Source organism: Mesoplodon bidens (genome assembly GCF_964165515.1).
Source record: "Mesoplodon bidens genome assembly, chromosome: 17".
In the NCBI taxonomy this organism is placed as follows: Eukaryota; Metazoa; Chordata; class Mammalia; order Artiodactyla; family Ziphiidae; genus Mesoplodon; species Mesoplodon bidens.
The window spans coordinates 74,393,002-74,410,290 of record NC_138174.1 but is presented as its reverse complement, the minus strand read 5'-3'; the positions used below and the strand labels follow the sequence as shown (position 1 = coordinate 74,410,290).

The following is a 17,289-nucleotide window of genomic DNA, read 5'->3' as shown; positions in this document are numbered from 1 at the left end:
ACAGAAAGTACCGTCATGGGGTCTATGGGACTTAGAATTGCGCAGTATGACCTGCTCCCTCAAGAGGCTTTCATTTGAGTATGAGCAACAGGACATAAAAACATAAAGAGTTAGATGAATAAACATGCTTAAACAGGACGTCAGTGCAAAATCTTCATGAGGAAGCACAGCATTAACTGATTAATAAATTACAGACACAACTGATTAATAAATTACAGACGGAATGACTGTTGTTGGAATACAGAGGAGACAGGACTCATTTCAAAGCCAATATGGCCAAGAGATTTCTGTTGGGCTGTGGGATTTGTTTTGGACTGAAAGGATGAGTCGGACACACAAAGAAGAAAGGCAACTTGGGTCGAGTGGGATAAGGAATGGTGTGCACACTTTTGTTCACGTCTACATGGACAATGACCGAAAAACACGAGAGAGAAAACACTGTGCCATGTGGTGTACAACTTGAGAGTTAGCTTTGAACTAGATGTGAATAAGTCAGAAAGGAGATAAGATATAGGTATGAAAGTGAGGAAAGCAAGGGTCACAACCATGGCAGATAAGCACTCCACAGCCTCCAGAGGATGGAGGGTCCAAGTCCAAGGATATTTAACCCCACTGTCCAAATAGCCAGTATCTTCACTTGCATTGCTTTGTAGGGCACAGTTTACCTGTTAACTTATTCATTTATCAAAATACTTATTTCCGGAAACAATCACAATCTGTGTTATGGTATTAAATATAATTAAATAAGAATGAGGAAAACCACTTCGTGAAACTGAATGCTAATAAAACTATTAACCCAATCCAAATGGATTTTAAAAATCAACTATATTTAAGAAAAGGGGCCTAGTTTAGCAACTCCACTGACCGTGGAACTCACTGCACGGGGGAAACATCTCCTCTGTCCTCAACCTTGAGTCTCCCTCCAAAGTTTAGTTACCAGTTAGAGTCACCCGCTTGAGAAGGAGAGACAAGAGAGGCAATTCCCTCTAATCATTAAATGCACAAATAGGTCCTAAGAGTATTAGACCATTTCTCCAGGATGCCCAGTATATTATAGGGGTCTGACTTTGTCCCTGAGTAAAATAAAGTCTATTGATTTAGAGGGATTTCTGTGCGAGCAGTTGTTAAGAATTACAAGCTTTGGTTTTACATATTTATGACTCGGTGGGGACACCAGTGATCATTATTTTGTATTAAAATGTCTGATAAGCTGCATTCCAATAACCCTATCATCAGAAGACATGAACAAAAAAAAAAAAAAAAGAAGACATGAACAGGCATGATTTTTACTACCTTAAAGAATAAAGATTGCTAAATAATAATGGAGGCTAAACTTAGTGAATTAAGGACTATAAATAATGCTCAGTAGCAACACATAAAACATTAGGCCAAATAAATGAGAAAGGGTACCAGTTTACGTTACCCAAGATGCTGTAACAGACAAACCACAAATACCAGTGGATTGACACAAAATCCACCCATTTTAGCCTTGTTCATGTTAAGGCTAAAATGGGTGTTTCTGATCAGTGGATGGATGACCTCCACGTTGTCACAAATGTACTCTGCATCTTCCAGGGTCTTGGAGTATTGTGTATCCAGCTTTTGGATGGGAAAGGTCATAAAGCACTCACAGTCCAAGGGAGGTTTGCATGGGCCAAGGCTGGAGGGAGCGCACATCAGTACGGCTCCTGCTCCATTGGCTGTATCTCAGTCACATGACCACTCCCAACCACAAGCATGCTGGGAAACGTAGTCTAGCTAAGTGCTTCCAAAGAAATGGATTTGGTGGGCACTGTGTCTGCCAGGGGTGGTGCCTAGGGGTCAACGACTGTGTCTTTAAGACATAGTCATTGCAAATCGTGTGGGTACAAATGCTAGAGAAAATAGAGAAAGGAAAAGAGATGTCAGGAAGCATTAGAAAGGAAAATAGATAAGATTCTGCCAAAGTAGGCAACATACAAGAGCAGATCTTTTTAATCAAGACTCCTTCCCCAAAACAGATATTAAAAATCACCTGCAAATGTATACAATTAACTTAAATCCACTTGGGCTTCAAAATCTAGACTTTTTATGTCATTGACTTCATGACACTTCTTCCCAATATCATAGTTCATCTGTTTTAGAACCTATTTCTGACTCTGTCAGAAATGACAGTTTCAAATAATAGTGTAATCATAGAAATCAGAGAAAAATCAGGTCTTGGAGGTCTACTAAGGTCATAAAATAAATTCCTTTACCAAGGTTGGCTAGATTACGTTTCAGCACCATGGAAAACGTTCTGTTCCTTTAGCCTAAATTTTGCTTTCAAAGTTGTCAGGCCCCATTAATGTACAGAGCAGTACACTTAATAAGTCGGAAACTCTGGTGCCCAGGTTCCCAGGTATCAGTCTTCCAGTTCTCTGTATCTGGAGCAGGAACAGAGCTATTTGTCTTATATTTTCCACTTATAGAAAAGGCAAACCTGGTTAACGGTTTTGAAGGAAGACAATGTAATACAGTCATAACTGGGATTTTACATTTAGCCTCTTGCTGTCATTTATAACTTAAAAGTTCCCTTTTTCTAGAATTAACACTTATAGCTAATGGTAATTTCTACTGCTCTTCAGGGAAACATCTAGTCGTATTGCAGAATGGAGTTACTCCATTCCAGCCACGCTGGCCATCTTGCAATCCAGGCCGGCTCCTGTCCAGGGTCTTTGCTCCTTCCCCACCTGGAGTGCTCCCCTGACCTCAGCCTGCAGAGATATCACAAGACCTTTCTCCTTTTTAAAAACATAGTCACCAAGTATACTTCAACAAAACAAAGAAACAAAAAACACATAGTTACAATTCTGAGTTCTCGTTCCTTTCATATTTCTTAAAATTGATTTTTCCTCATTGATAATAGTCAATGTCATCACTGGAAAAACATTCTGCATTTAAATACATTTAGGGTACACATATGGTGCAATTCTATGAAGGAAAAAATACAAAATATAGGATTTGTTTGTGTTATTTTCCAAGTTTCTATATATCTATACAGGACATGTCCCTTTCCTGTTGAAAACACTGCCATTTAACTCTTAACCATCAAATTAATTTACTGCCTTCATTGCTTGCCCATAATATGGAAGTCACGAGTGGTGCATACTGATTTCCCGAAACCTCAGCTGTGTGAAGAGCTTTCTATGATAGATCTCCTTCGGTTTGTAGCTTACAAGTGAAATACACATATTTCCTTTGGAAATGGTTATCTAATTTCGATTCCCCACCATGTGTTTTAGAATTACCCCCTTAACATTAAAGGAAAAGTGTCTACACTTTGTTATTTTATCTAACACACTGTTTCTTTTCCATGCCACAATGTAGTTCAAGCAGTCCATGGGACAAATCAAATGAATATAGAAAGAAAGCATTGGGTTTATTGGGTGATCTGCAACTCTTCTTTTCTTTGATATGTGACATTACAAAAAGGTTCCTTTGATGGTTCAGTAAAACAAACCACATAACGATTCGTTTCTTGATGTGGATCAACTGCATATTGATTCTTTTAGGGCTTTCACTGGCGGCTGTGACGGAAGGGAGTAGATATTTATTAAGCTCTCAGGCACTGGATTGCCACTATTTTATCAGAAACCATCAATGATTTCTTAAATTGAATATTTGAATATTACAGATATTAAGAATAACTTTTAGTGCTCTTTTAAAAAGCCAAAGAATATAAAAAATTTTGACAAGAAATACAATAAATGCCCATAACGAAAATCGAAGATTGTAAACCACACAATATTACTGGGCAGAACAGATAGATGAGAGGAATAAAATGTCAGGAAGTGAAATCTGGTAAAGTTAAAATGAGAATGTAAATACAAATTAACTGTGCTCAAATAAAAAGTAATCTCATTTTTCAATGTCAAGTGTGGACCCCTAAACAGATGTGCAAATAGCAATTTTATGCCGAGGGCAAGCACTGAGCACTTTATTTCATCCATCCTCTCTGCTGCCCTCCTGCCTTCAGGCCCGCCCTCTTCTGCTCTGCTCAGGCTTTCGCTCTATTTATAATCCGTGGGCTCCCTGTGTCAGGTTACCTGGCCCCCTGAGTCAGCATTGCAGTCTCAGCACAAACACGAATAAGTCCTCTAGGCTGGTGGGTGTATTCTCAGTATTTCATTCAGTGCTGAGTCTCTCCCCACTGACTTACCTCTAAGGGACTGAATCATGCCAAATGGTATAAACTTAAAAAAAAATGATTTCACATGTTACAAAATGGCAAGTAGATAAATGGCATGGTATTTTTATACACTGTCTAATTCAAAAACCAACATGGCGTGGCTTCTTCAACCTCTGCGATTCCAGTTTTGAGAACTGAGAAATGCCACAAAGCCCCCCTTCAGGACTAGGATGTGAAATTCCACGATGTCACACCATCACTGCTGGTTTACCTGTGCCCTGGGGTGCAGAAGGACATGAATAGTTCACCTTAGTTCACAGCCTGGACCTACCAAGCCTTCTACATAAGGAGCATAAATGATCACAGCCACATACTCGATCCAGCTAGTGTCTCAGCTTTTACTAGTTCCAAATTTTTTTTTTTTTTTTTTTTTTTTTCGGTACGCAGGCCTCTCACTGTTGTGGCCTCTCCCATTGTGGAGCACAGGCTCGGGACACACAGGCTCAGTGGCCATGGCTCATGGGCCCAGCCGCTCCATGGCATGTGGGATCCTCCCAGACCAGGGCACAAACCCACATCCCCTGCATCGGCAGGCGGACTCTCGACCACTGCGCCACCAGGGAGGCCCCCAAATATTTTAAGCAAAATTGATTTTTACTACTTTTACATAAAGTCCTTACATTTTGCAAATTAATTTTTAAAATACGATGGAATGGAACATAAACTACATTTTCTATATTCTGTACCTTGAGAAAAGAAGCTATTTATGGAGGTTCTACCCCTATTAGAAAATTGTTTACATCTACATTAAGAATAATGCACAATCTATGTAAAACTTGAAAGATGAATGGATAAAGAAGATGTGGTACATGTACACAATGGAATACTACTCAACCATGAAAAAGAACAAAATAATGCCATTTGCAGCAGCATGGATGCAACTAGAAATGATCATACTAAGTGAAATAAGTCAGAAAGAGAAAGACAAATACCATATGATATCACTTATATGTGGAATCTAAATTATGGCACAAGTGAACCTGTCTACAAAACAGAAAGAGACTCACAGACATAGAAAACAGACTTGCCGTGGCCAGTGGGGAGGAGGGGAGGGAGAGGGGTGGACTGGGAGTTTGGGGTTAGTAGATGCAAACTATTACATTTAGAATGAATAAACAACAAGGTCCTACTGTATAGCACAGGAAACTATATTCAATATCCTGTGATAAACCATAATGGAAAAGAATATAAAAAAGGAATGTATATATATGTATAGCTGAGTCACTTTGCTGTACAGAAGAAATTAGCATAACATTGTAAATCGACTATACTTCAATTAAAAAATAAAGAATAAAAAATAAAATTAAAAAAACCCTTTGATATAAAGTAAATTTTATAGATAATAACAATAAAATCAGATTAGTGTGTCTGTCAAAATTCTTCTTTGCAAGCAACAGAAACTAACTCTAACAGGTAGAAGATTTATTGGAAAGCAAAATAATTGGACGTGAAGTTAAGGACAGGTTTGGCACGTGGGCTGCACACAAGGTGAACGCGGTGACCGCAGTCACAGCACAGGCTAACATCTTTGGCCACTGGAGGGAGCCACTGTGGCCAGATGACACCCCCATGGCGACATCTATCCTCGTCCCTTCCATCGTATGTCTCTCAACCCATAACCCATGGTGGATAGACAGAGCCCATCTCACATGCATTTATCCAGCTCTCAAAGGAAGGGAGGAAGGTGAAATCTCTCTCCTTATATTATCATGGTGGTAGGCCAGAAGCTTAAATATGTGGCCAGCAGCTAAAAACACAAACCACAAATGTCTGCTACAGCTACTTAAAATTTTCACCTTGAGCAAAACTTCTTTAAATTTTATGTAAAAGTTGGATGACTCCTCCATTGCTTTTAATGTCATGGTAAGCTCAGTCTCAGAAACAAGACATAGGATCTTGACATCCATTCAAACTGTGGACACTGCATTTTCCCTATGACCTCTGGCAAATTACTAAATCTATTTCTTGTTTTCTTTATCTACAGTAAAACCCAGACATTTTATCTTCCTTAAAGGGATTTCATTAAAATCACTGATGATGCTAATTAAAATATAGACATCCTCAAATAGGAATTCAATTTTTAGTCAACATTTAATTTTATTGCTACATGCCCAATCAGTTCAGGGCTGATTTTATAGAATTCTTATTTAATAGCATTACTAGAAAATCTAGAATGCAATATGCCTGTATGTGTCCATATTTCCTATATAAATGTCATACAAGAAGCATTTATGCTGAGAGATGTGTGGCCATTCAAGGCATAGTTCCACATAACTGTTATAGGTCCCCAACACTGACACATGTGTCCTGCCAGGAGAATGCCCACAGCAGGCATGGAAGAAAATGAGCCTGGTTTTCCATTTCCTTGAAAAAATGCTCTGTGAGATAACTGGAGATTGTTTGCATTTGAAAACAAGCCCTCATTGAAAACTGGGAATGGAAAATTATTCCTGGTGATATTTCCCATCTCTCTTTGCATCTTAGCCAAATCCATGAAAATTCAGAGGGAAAGTTCCAGAGATGTCTATTTTATGCACCTTCTTTCAAAATTAACCCTTTTCTCTAGGAACCACATTGTAGTGGGAGCCCTGGGAAGGATGTATCTATCCCTGTGCTCTAACGTATAGGAGCCAACCCTATAATAAAAATCAAGCCAATGTTCTTTACAAGCAGGTTCCCGCGTGAATTATCATAGATAAAGCAGCTGTAATGCTTACAAGGTAAAGTAAATGCATCTCTAAGGAACAGAGGGGAGATTAGGACAATCTATTATTGCAAGCAATCAGCATTTTTTTTCTATTTCAATGCCTATATATCAGCGTAAGTGATTTCAGCATATTGTCTACTGTAAGATTTATTTTTAAGATTAAATTATTGATTTTTCCCACTAGCTCATTGGTGTTATTTTAAAAATCCCAGCTGATAATATAACCGTGCCTATATAATGTCAAATGTTCAGATGAAAACAGATCTTTGGCTGGATAGTTGGTTTCATGAAAACATCTGAATACTTGACTGAGTTTTCAAACGATTTTAATGTAGATATTTGACAAAGCAAAAGTTGTGCTGTAACTTCATAAAAAATAATCTTGCTGCTAAAGCAATAATCTTTAATATACTGATAATAAAATCTTTGATACATTGTTGGTTGTGTACCACCTTCAAAGCAAAGTCATATTTTTTGAAGATACTTATTGAAAACAGTATTTTAAAATTCAACATAAAAAGGACACTAAATTATTGATATAAATCCTTTATTCTTTCTACAAACACTAGAGTTTATTTTAAAGTGATAATCCTCTTTATATTGGCAAAATTTTTGAGGCCAAACACATTATGCATATACGTGAAATTACTGAAGCACATCAAAGCAGTTTTGTGAACTGCAATCTCATTTTGATTTTGCAGTGTTCTGATCATATGATAGTTTATAAATGAATTTGGATTACATGGAATTTGAGGTGGAAACTGAGAGATAATGGCCATGAAACCACAGGGGCTTCAAGCATTTTATTTCCATGTTGTCCTCACTTACAGCCTTCCTATTTCAGCTGAGGCCAAATGCAGGAAATACTAATACCATTTAGCAGATGCAATATACCCTTCACCTGACAGTGATTTTAAAATGCCACTACATAAATTATGTCATAACAGTTCATATGAAACCATCTATTAATTTTTATTTGTTTTGGATGTTCTTCTTTTTGTGAAACCAGCAGAAAATAGAGAGCAGTCAGCTGATACAAAGGGAAAGAAAATATTGAGGTGAAGAAAGTTACAGCAGAGTTGAAAATAACTGTGTTCCCTAGTCCAATAAGAACAAACACTCTTGGTCACACCTTCATGAATCTCTTGTAGGAATTTAACTTCAGTTACCATAGCAAAGGTAAGCATTGAGGGGTCATTACCTGAGTGGTGTGACTCTCTCTATGTCTCTGAAAGGAGGAGGTCCCACTCCCAGACAACCTGGAGAATCCATCATCTTCAGGTAAACCTATGGAGGTCAACACAAAATAGCCGTTAAGTTGTGTGTTCTTTCCCCAAATAAAGTAAGTCGTGTACTTACTGAACAAATTAAAATGGTGACATTTCATGGATTGAAATGAAGGTCAGTAAACACTCATTGAAAAATAAATTTCCCAAGGCAGCATGGTAATGCCAGGTATTGCTGGAGTTCCATCTAATCAAAGAGGAAATGTACTGGCAAAAAAAGATGAAAGGATAATGAAGAAATATGTCATAATAGCACAGACATGGGCAAAGAAGTGCTGGAGGGGAGAAGGAAAACTTTTCTCGAGGCTGAAAATAGTCTGATGAAACACCGATGGGGGAAAGAGAAGCCTATGGACAATGGAGGGTAAATGGGTCCCTGCGACTGCAGTTTGCTTCCCATTTGTGGGGTAGCAGGGTGGCTGAGAAGGGATGGAAGACAGATAAGACACCATCAAGTCTACGTGTCAGATGAATTTTATTGACTATCGTTCATTCTACACCCCAAGGAAAGGAGGAGATTGGACGAAATTACACACGGAAAAGGTCAGGGTAGCTGCCCGATCACAACAGACCAATACATAACCAACCCTATAGGCTCAGTGGCGGGTCTGAGGCAACTTATATCTCCCACGATACAGAAGTGCCTTCGAGGCTCCAAAAGGTTATAGTAATTATCCCTCGTGACCCAAGCAGGGTTTTTCATCGTCAGCCTGGCTGACGTTTTGGGCTGTATCATTCTCCGTTGGGGGTCTGTCCTGTGCATTGCACAGTGTTCATCAGCATCACCTCCTTAGCTGTGGCAACCAAAACTGTCCCTAGACATTGCCAAATATCCCCTGGGAGGCAAAATCATCCCTGGCTGAGAAGCACTGTGAGAGAGGGATCAATCAGGTGACTTACTGATAAAAATGAATGGATTAAAAAGTAACTATCCAATGAAAGTTCAGCCTAGACAACTTTAGATTCTGAAGTGATTTCTCCTCTCATCTGAAATCATAATTAACCAGTATGGTATAACTGATTAAACATGTACATGATTCCTGACTTAAACACCATTAGAAAATCACTCATATTTTTCCAGTTAGAGAGTTAGTTCTGCAGAGAAGTCCACAACATCCTGTTAACACATAAGAAGTCTTCCCAGTTGATCTTCTTGATATATATACAAATACCTTGGCATGGAAGGGTTAGTTCATTGAGACTGGGCAGGAGAGGGCCAGTATCTGGGAAGTGATAGACATACGGATGGGTGGTCATGGGGGGACTGGGTCTTGGTCAAAAGCAATAGCAATGTCTAAAGTTGCCCAGGGGAATACTGTATGGAGACCCGGGTAGCAGGTGTGGGGAAGGCTCCAATCAAGCAGTGAGTGTTAGAGTGATCAGAATCAATACAGAGGAAGGGTGGCTGGAAATCCAAGATCACACACAGGTTGGCATTCCAGGCAACTAGATAAGCAGATAGTCACAATAAAATGTATGTCCAGGTAGCAGGGCAAAGCTAAGAGTTTGGGATTCATGTGAGAGGGGGATGAAGCGCCCACTGACAAGCAAGACAAATATCTGCTGCTATAGAATCCGGTTCACTGGACGTCTTACAGAGACTAGGAACCTGGGGAAGGAGAAGAGTGCTGTGATCCATTTTTAAAAACTAAATGATCAATTAGAAGATTGTTCGCTGAATCAGAACAGAAACTCAGCTTAGTGAGGATCCAAACTCAGAGCCAAATCATTAGCATGAACTGCTTTACACAGTGTCAACTAAATAAAGTTAGGAAATATCTAGGTCACCCTCTGAATAAGGCACTGGGAAATGCGCCAAGACTCAAGAAAAGGTCTGCCTCCGAGGATCTCAAATCTTCATGGTAATGCTTCTTAAGCAGAATACGCAACAGAATGACTTAAGGGTTCCGCAGGGCACAGGTGGCATTGAGATGGATCTGGAGAAAGCGGGGATTCACTCTGGGTGAGGGATTAGAGGAAGAGTGACGGTGGAGATGCCAAAGGCTGTGGACCTTCCAGGATGGGGAGGATTTTGAAAGGTGAGCAAGGTTGAGGAAGGTCAGCCTGGCCAAGGGAATGGAAGAACTGAAGCATCGTAACATGGAACACAAGATGTCTCCACGTCCTGGGGGTGGCCTGTAAGATGGCCAAAGTAGGGGGCCTGGAGGGTGTACTCCAGAAATTAAAGGCGTCACCTAACACTTCACAGAATCTGGCGATATTTGAAGGCAATGGGTAGCACTGTAGATTTCTGAGAAGGGCTGTGGCACCAGGGTACCTAAGTGGTGGGTGTAAAGGCATCTCTTACCTGTCGACTAAAGAAGGGTCAGGACAGATAGAGTCAGTGTTGGGGGTGGGGATGGAAGGCTGGGTGGTGACAGAGAGAGAGTGACAGAGAAGAAAGGGGTACTGGAGAAATTCTGGGAATGTCGTTTCCTCCTGGTGATGCAGGAAGTGAGGGGGCTCTAGGGGAAGAAGACTCTGGGGTAGCACTGACCCTGAAGGTCATAGCAGGGAGGTGAGAAAGCCCGGTTATGGCGAATACGCATGGAAGAGTGAATCCGGAGGTGCAAAGGAATAGCCGGAAGCACTGAAGGTGTAAAGGAGATTAGAAAAGGCAGGGTTTCTTTTTTTGGCCAACAAAATCTTTTATTTTGTTGCCATATTAGAAGCAGTATGTTTTAAAGGCAAATGATCTAAAAATGACACCAAAGACACACACCATGAAGGAAAAGAAAATGTATCAATACTTCTATTTGAAACTTAAAAATAAATATACTTTAAAAATATAAAAAAAAGTAAAATGCAAATTAAAAAAGAACAACATAGAACATTTAAATACACCAAATAAAAGGCTCTATTATTCTTAAAACATCCTACAAGTCAAATTAAAGAGCCTACTCTCATATTTTAAAATATGGGCAAAGACTCTGTACAGAAAATGAGAGACTATAAGTGACCACTAAATAATAAACAAGTTTATTTTCAGTAAGTATTCAAAGAAGTGCACATAAAACTACAATAATTAACCCATCTTATCTATCAAGACAACAAACATCTCAAGACTCTTTATTACAGAAATTTCATGTACATATAAAAGCAAAGAGAATATGGAGTGAGACTCCATGGACCCATCACCAAGCTTCAGGATTTTCAGTATTTCAATCTTGTTTCATCTACTTCTCATTATCTTTTTAAAAAATTACAGAAATTATATTATTTCACCTGTAAATTCTTGAACATGTGTCCCTCATGTAGCTAAGGGACATTGTTACACAAAGGCATCAGAAGAACCCCAAAGCCTTGGGGTAGAGAATCCCACTGTGCTTTCCCACAGGGTTGAAGACCCCTGATTGGTGCTGGGGGCACATTCAAGGTTCATCTGAAGCCCCTTATTTGTTGACTTCCATTGGAAGTGGGGTCTCCGTCACAGAACCATTTCTCAGGCATACTTATAAACCTGCTCTAGTTTTCTCAGGGCACAGCCCTCTCCCAGACCAGACTCTGGGGCAATAATTCCCAGCAAACACAGTTCTACGCCCCTCCTTCCATGTACGCTTTCTGCGGCAGAAGCAGCATGCTTCCCTTCCCTTGAACTCTATCCACATACCCCGACTTCCATTCATGCCAGAGGCTCCGAATCATAATGTCTGAACAGCAGTGTAGACCATCAAAATGACCTGCGTGTTTGACTATACACATGTGGGTACTTGGGTCTATGTGTAAACAAGTCATAAGGCATTGATTCTAGTATTATAACCTGTGTGGTCTTGGAGGAATTAATTCACTGCCTTATACCTCATCTATGTCGTGTACATAGTTCTTGTTTTTATTGGATGAATCCTCAGGGATCTTCTAGCTCAAAAATATCTAAGCCTTTTATGATATCTGTGTATAGGTAATATTTATTGAGCACTAATTTTAGCTAGCTAGTAAAATCGTATTGATACTAAATCCTCATAACAATCCCACAGGGCAGGTCCTTTGATTGTCCCCATTTTTAAGCTGAGAAAACTGAGAATTGGAGAGGTTAAGTCATGGTCTCAGGGTCATGGAGTTAGTGTGCATCAGCCCTGGGTCTGAGCCCAGGCAGAGAGGAGCCATGCAACACTGCTAGGAAATGGCAGAGTCAGCAGTTCCATCCGCCATTTTCAACCCGACTTCTCAACTACAGTGGAGGAAACTGAATTAAATGAAGTCCAAATTAGAAATTATTCAGTATGACTTCAAACTATCTTTAATGAAAAGGAGGAGTGCAACAGGGCTTTCTGAATGCCTGAGGAGCTTGCTTTCTTAACAAACCTATCTTCTGCTGCTCAAAATAGATAATTGCACCATATTCTAGATTGTCAAGTGAAGGCTTGCTTCCTCTGGCAGTTTGGCTCTGAATCAGAAAGCAGTATGAATTCCAAAGAGTCTATACAGTTCCTATAAACAAGACGAGGTTGTAAAACCTATATTTGAATACATTTCATGGATTCTAACCAAAGGCTCCTTCGCTAGGGGTCTGGATCTTTCTTGAGCATGAGTGAAAAAAGCCATTCTCCAAAGTTCCGGGAGTCGATGTGGTTTGGTGCTACCATAGCACTAGGTTCAATGTGGCCTTGGAGTCTATGTAAAGAATGCAGAGATTCTGGTCTTGTAAATGGCCTCACCCAGTACTTTATTGCCATAGATTATCCTTACAATGCACCGAGGATAAACACAGCACAAATAAAGGACAATCTTCAGAGAATGGTAAATGTAAAATCAAATATACTGACTGTATTCTTTAATTGTCATTTTTTTTCTGATGCCCAGCGATAAAATGTGTAGTCATCAAGCAGCAAGAAAGAAAATCATACTGAACATAAAATGGCCTAGATAGAATTTGTCACATCTTTATTTCCCTACTAAACATCTTTAGGTTCACAATATTTTGTTTGATATAACTACAATGTTCTAGCACTAAAAAGTGTTCTCTAATCTAATGATAAATAACCACAAGTCCAGGGAATAATTAAATATACAAAAAAAGATCTAAGTCTGTGTTCGCATCAGTAAAAGGATGGCAATTAAAGTAAGTGATAGCTATAATTACCCACACATAACTATATTTCAGCAAATGAACAAACAGATAATTATTTCTGGGAAGCAGAGGTAGCATGCAGATACTGGCACTCCAGAGAAATCGTTTCCTTGAAAATAACACTATTTCTGATTCAATGAAAACTTCAAGTTATTTTAAACATTTATTCCCATCTCGTGCCTTTATTTAGTAAGCATATTGACTATACGCTGTGAATTGTGAACCAGTACGACTAACCGATTTGAGTTATAATGACCATGTATATATCATGTGCTGTACATATATAACATCTGAACAGTTTTTATCATACCGACCAGGAGAGGTTTTCTGACTCTGGCCCCAGCATAGGACTTACTGGTTCTTATGAAATATGCAACATTATTCCAATCAGTAAATGCTGTTACTGAGTGCCTGCCTGAGTATCCAGAGCATTGTGCCGGATATTTTAATAGTCATGGGAAGGTTTCAGGAACCCAGAAGCTCATGGGGTCCACACAGGTAAATCAAAATAAACATGTCATGTTACTTTGAAAGACTGAAATCCCAATTGAAATAATTTTCCTTTTGTTCACATAGCTCGAGATTTTTGAGTGATCTTCAATGAACAACAACGCAGAACTAGCTTTACTTTAAAATCTGGTCTCTATAAGCATTTAAGGGATAATGTGTAAATCTCTGTTTCAGGGTTTGAACACACACTATCAGTTACATACTGAAGTTTTGAAGCCTGATATTCCTAAATATTTAATTTTATATGATTAATTTCAGGCAACATATTCCACAAAAATTTCCATTTGGTCTAGAGGGTTTTTTGGTTTGTTCCGTTGGTTTTGGGGTTTATTTTGATTTTTAGAGTAAGAATCAGAGTTTTTTGTATTAAGTTTTCTAGGACCATTTACCAAGCCATAGTTTTTGGCTTTTGACTCAAAACACAGACAAATTAAATATTTTGGTAAAGGGGAGTGACTATTTTCTCTTTCCCTGTGGTAGAATAAGCATCACCCAAGGTGAGCTAGGGAGAATGGCAGGGAGTGAAAATTTAATAAAAATGAAAGGATATATGGTTATCTTTTTAAATGTTTGTGCATTCAGTTTTTATCATCCAATATATTTTAAATTCCCTTTTGTTTAGTGGCTATCCTTAAATACTCCAAAATTGAAAATAAAAAATGAATTACCTTCTTACTAGATATATGCAACCTTTGTGAAATATTCTCATATCACATACTTTTTGACTATTGCTATCACTCAAATTCCATTTTTATTATTTTAGGAATATTTAATTTCGGTATAAGGGTATACAATGTTTTGTTATCCTTTTTGTAAAGGGTTATCATCAGAGATTTCAGAAAGCAATGGTTTTAAAAGAAAGATTATATCTCCATATTTCCATCTAAACACACACACACACATAAATTTGAACATGACACATTAACATGGAAAGTTTCACAAAATGTCTATTTTAATCAAGTTGGAGTAATCCATCATAAACACTCAGTTTTATTTTAAGGATAGAAAATCAGAAGATAATTCTAATATCCAACAAATAGGGCTGGGTTATTTTAAATCACCTTAGTCCTATCTGATGAGATGTTAGGCATCATGTACAGTTAACAGCCAACTGTAAACAATGCAGATCTGCATTTGTTGACCTAGAGATATACCACATGAGATTTCTAAGGGAAAAAAAGCAGATTGTTAAAACCACATGTACAGTATAACTCAAGCTTTATAAAAACAAAACCAAACATCTTATATAAACACACACATATACTTGTATGAAAAAAAACAGAATTCTACACAGTGGAATATTAGACATGTTTTGGGTAATGCAAGGACTGGGTAATGCAAGGAATGGTAGGTTTTACTCATTGTTTATTTTTTCCTGTATTTTCCAAATTGTCACATAAAACATGTACAGCTTTTATAGCCTGCATAAAATTAAAATGCCAGATGAATAGTAATATGTTGTTGAAGAAGAGAGGAGAAAACTTAGGAAAGACCCATGCTCTGGGAACCTGGGAACCGGTATGTCTGTCTGTTCTTGGTAACTGCAGTTCCTTTCCCTAGAAATCTTTACTGCAGGTATAAAAATCCTTCTGTATCTTCCCAGTGTCATTTCCTCCCATCGTACGAAAAAGCCTCTGTCTTATGAGCCAAATACTTCCAACCAATCGTTACATGGAATCCCTGCTTAATATGGGGGGAGGGGTAGCATTCAGAAACACTTTGGGACTTTTTCTCTCTCTGTGTGTGATGAAAACAATCCTTTTCCTGTGTGTCAACAGAACACTCCCGCATTACCCTGGGGTCCTTGATGCTAAGCTTGAACAAGCCCTGCCCTAATCAACTACCCACCCCATGACTCCTTCCAAGTAAAGCGTGACTTGTGATGAGAATTGTCTGGCTAGATTTTCCCCAAGACCCATTCACCCTCTCCTGCTGGGCAGGTCAGCAATGAACATCCTTGGGTCAGCAATGAACATCCTTGGGTGAGCAATGTGCTCAGATGAAACACTACATCCTCCGACCTTACTTGGACCTGGAGGGAAGCCAGAGACAGGATGGTGAAGCCAGAATCTCTTGTCGGCCATGGAGTACCACCATCCTGGCTACCTAGCAGCCATTCTGAAATACCCTCCCTCCCTCTTTCTCTCCCATTTTTTTTTTAAATGAGGAACCGTAACTACCACACAAGTCAAGAAATAGAACATTGTCCATTACCCAGAAGCTCCCAACGTTCTCTCTCAAATCAGTATTGGCTCTTTCTCCTCCGAATGAAATCCCTGCCCTAACATTCCTGGTGATCCCTTCACAAAGCTCCTCATCCTGGTCAGTCAGTTATGAAATTCTATAGGGTCTGTAGTAGGATCACATGGTGGTTTTAATGTGCATTTCTCTAATTATGAATAAAGTTGGACTTCATTAAAAATGTTGACATGCCTTTTCATTTGTCCTTTCTGTTTTTCTGTTCAGTAGTTTTTGTTTGTTTTTAAGTAAACTCTGAATATGGCCCTTTGTTGGTTAAATGTGTTGAAAATATTTTATCCCATTACATATATATACATATATATATATATGTGTGTGTGTATATATATATATATATATATTTTTTTTTTTCCTTTATGGTTAGCACTTTTTTGTATCCTGTTTAATTTGTTTAAGAAGTCCTTTCTTTTCCCATCTCTGAGGTTAAAAAACTTATTATTCTATAAAGTTTATTTTACATTTGACGTTGAGATCTAAAATCTACCAGGGATTGTGTGTGTATAGCATAAGGTAGGGGTCAAGTTTCATTTTTGTTCCTCACATGGACAGCAATTGATTATTCTTCCTCCAATGCCAATTCTGTCATAAATTAAGTGGCTATTTATGCAAGCTGGGAGAGGTTTCTGTTTTAATTTTTTTTCTTCTCCTTCTTCATTCTTATTCTCTGGAAGAGTTTGTATAACAGTGGAATTATTTCATCCTTAGAATTTTGAGATAACTTACCAGAAAAGTCATTTGGGCCTAGAGTTTTCCTTGTAGGAAAGTATTCATTTACAAACTCAATAATTTAACATTTACATTACTATTTAGCTCTCCGATTTCTTTTCTCTATTTTAGGTTAGTTGTAATTTTTTTTGAGAAAAGTATTCATCTAAATTCACAAATTTATTTTGGCATAAAGCTGTTTATAATATAATCATTATCAATTTTTTAATTTCTGGAAGATCTGTGGTGGGTCCCCTTTTTCATCCCAGAATTGGCTATTTGCGTCCACTTTATTTCTCTATCACCCTTGAAAGAGAATTCTCAATTTTATTAATGCTTCAAAGATTTTTTTCAAAGAATTAACATTTGACTTTGTTGCTTATTTTATATTTCAGTAACTTAGGTTCTTATCTTTCTTGAATCTATTGATTACTCAGCAATGTAATTTTTAACTTCCAAACAGAACTGTTGTTGTTTTTAATATGTGCATGCTATATCTTTTCCTCTTCTATCCCTTCACATTTAAATTTTCAGCATCCTCATA

At 38.3% G+C, this 17,289-nt stretch overlaps 1 protein-coding gene across 1 annotated transcript in view; it reads right to left on the bottom strand.

Moving 5' to 3' along the window:
* Window positions 1–17,289, bottom strand: part of MYO16 (myosin XVI) — a gene marked incomplete at both ends in the record, with an annotated part of 422,412 nt that overhangs the window by 11,323 nt on the left and 393,800 nt on the right. The window contains one exon of the mRNA XM_081214708.1: window positions 8,119–8,204. Within this exon, the coding sequence (XP_081070834.1) occupies window positions 8,119–8,204 (86 nt within the window). The remainder of the gene's footprint in view (window positions 1–8,118; window positions 8,205–17,289) is intronic.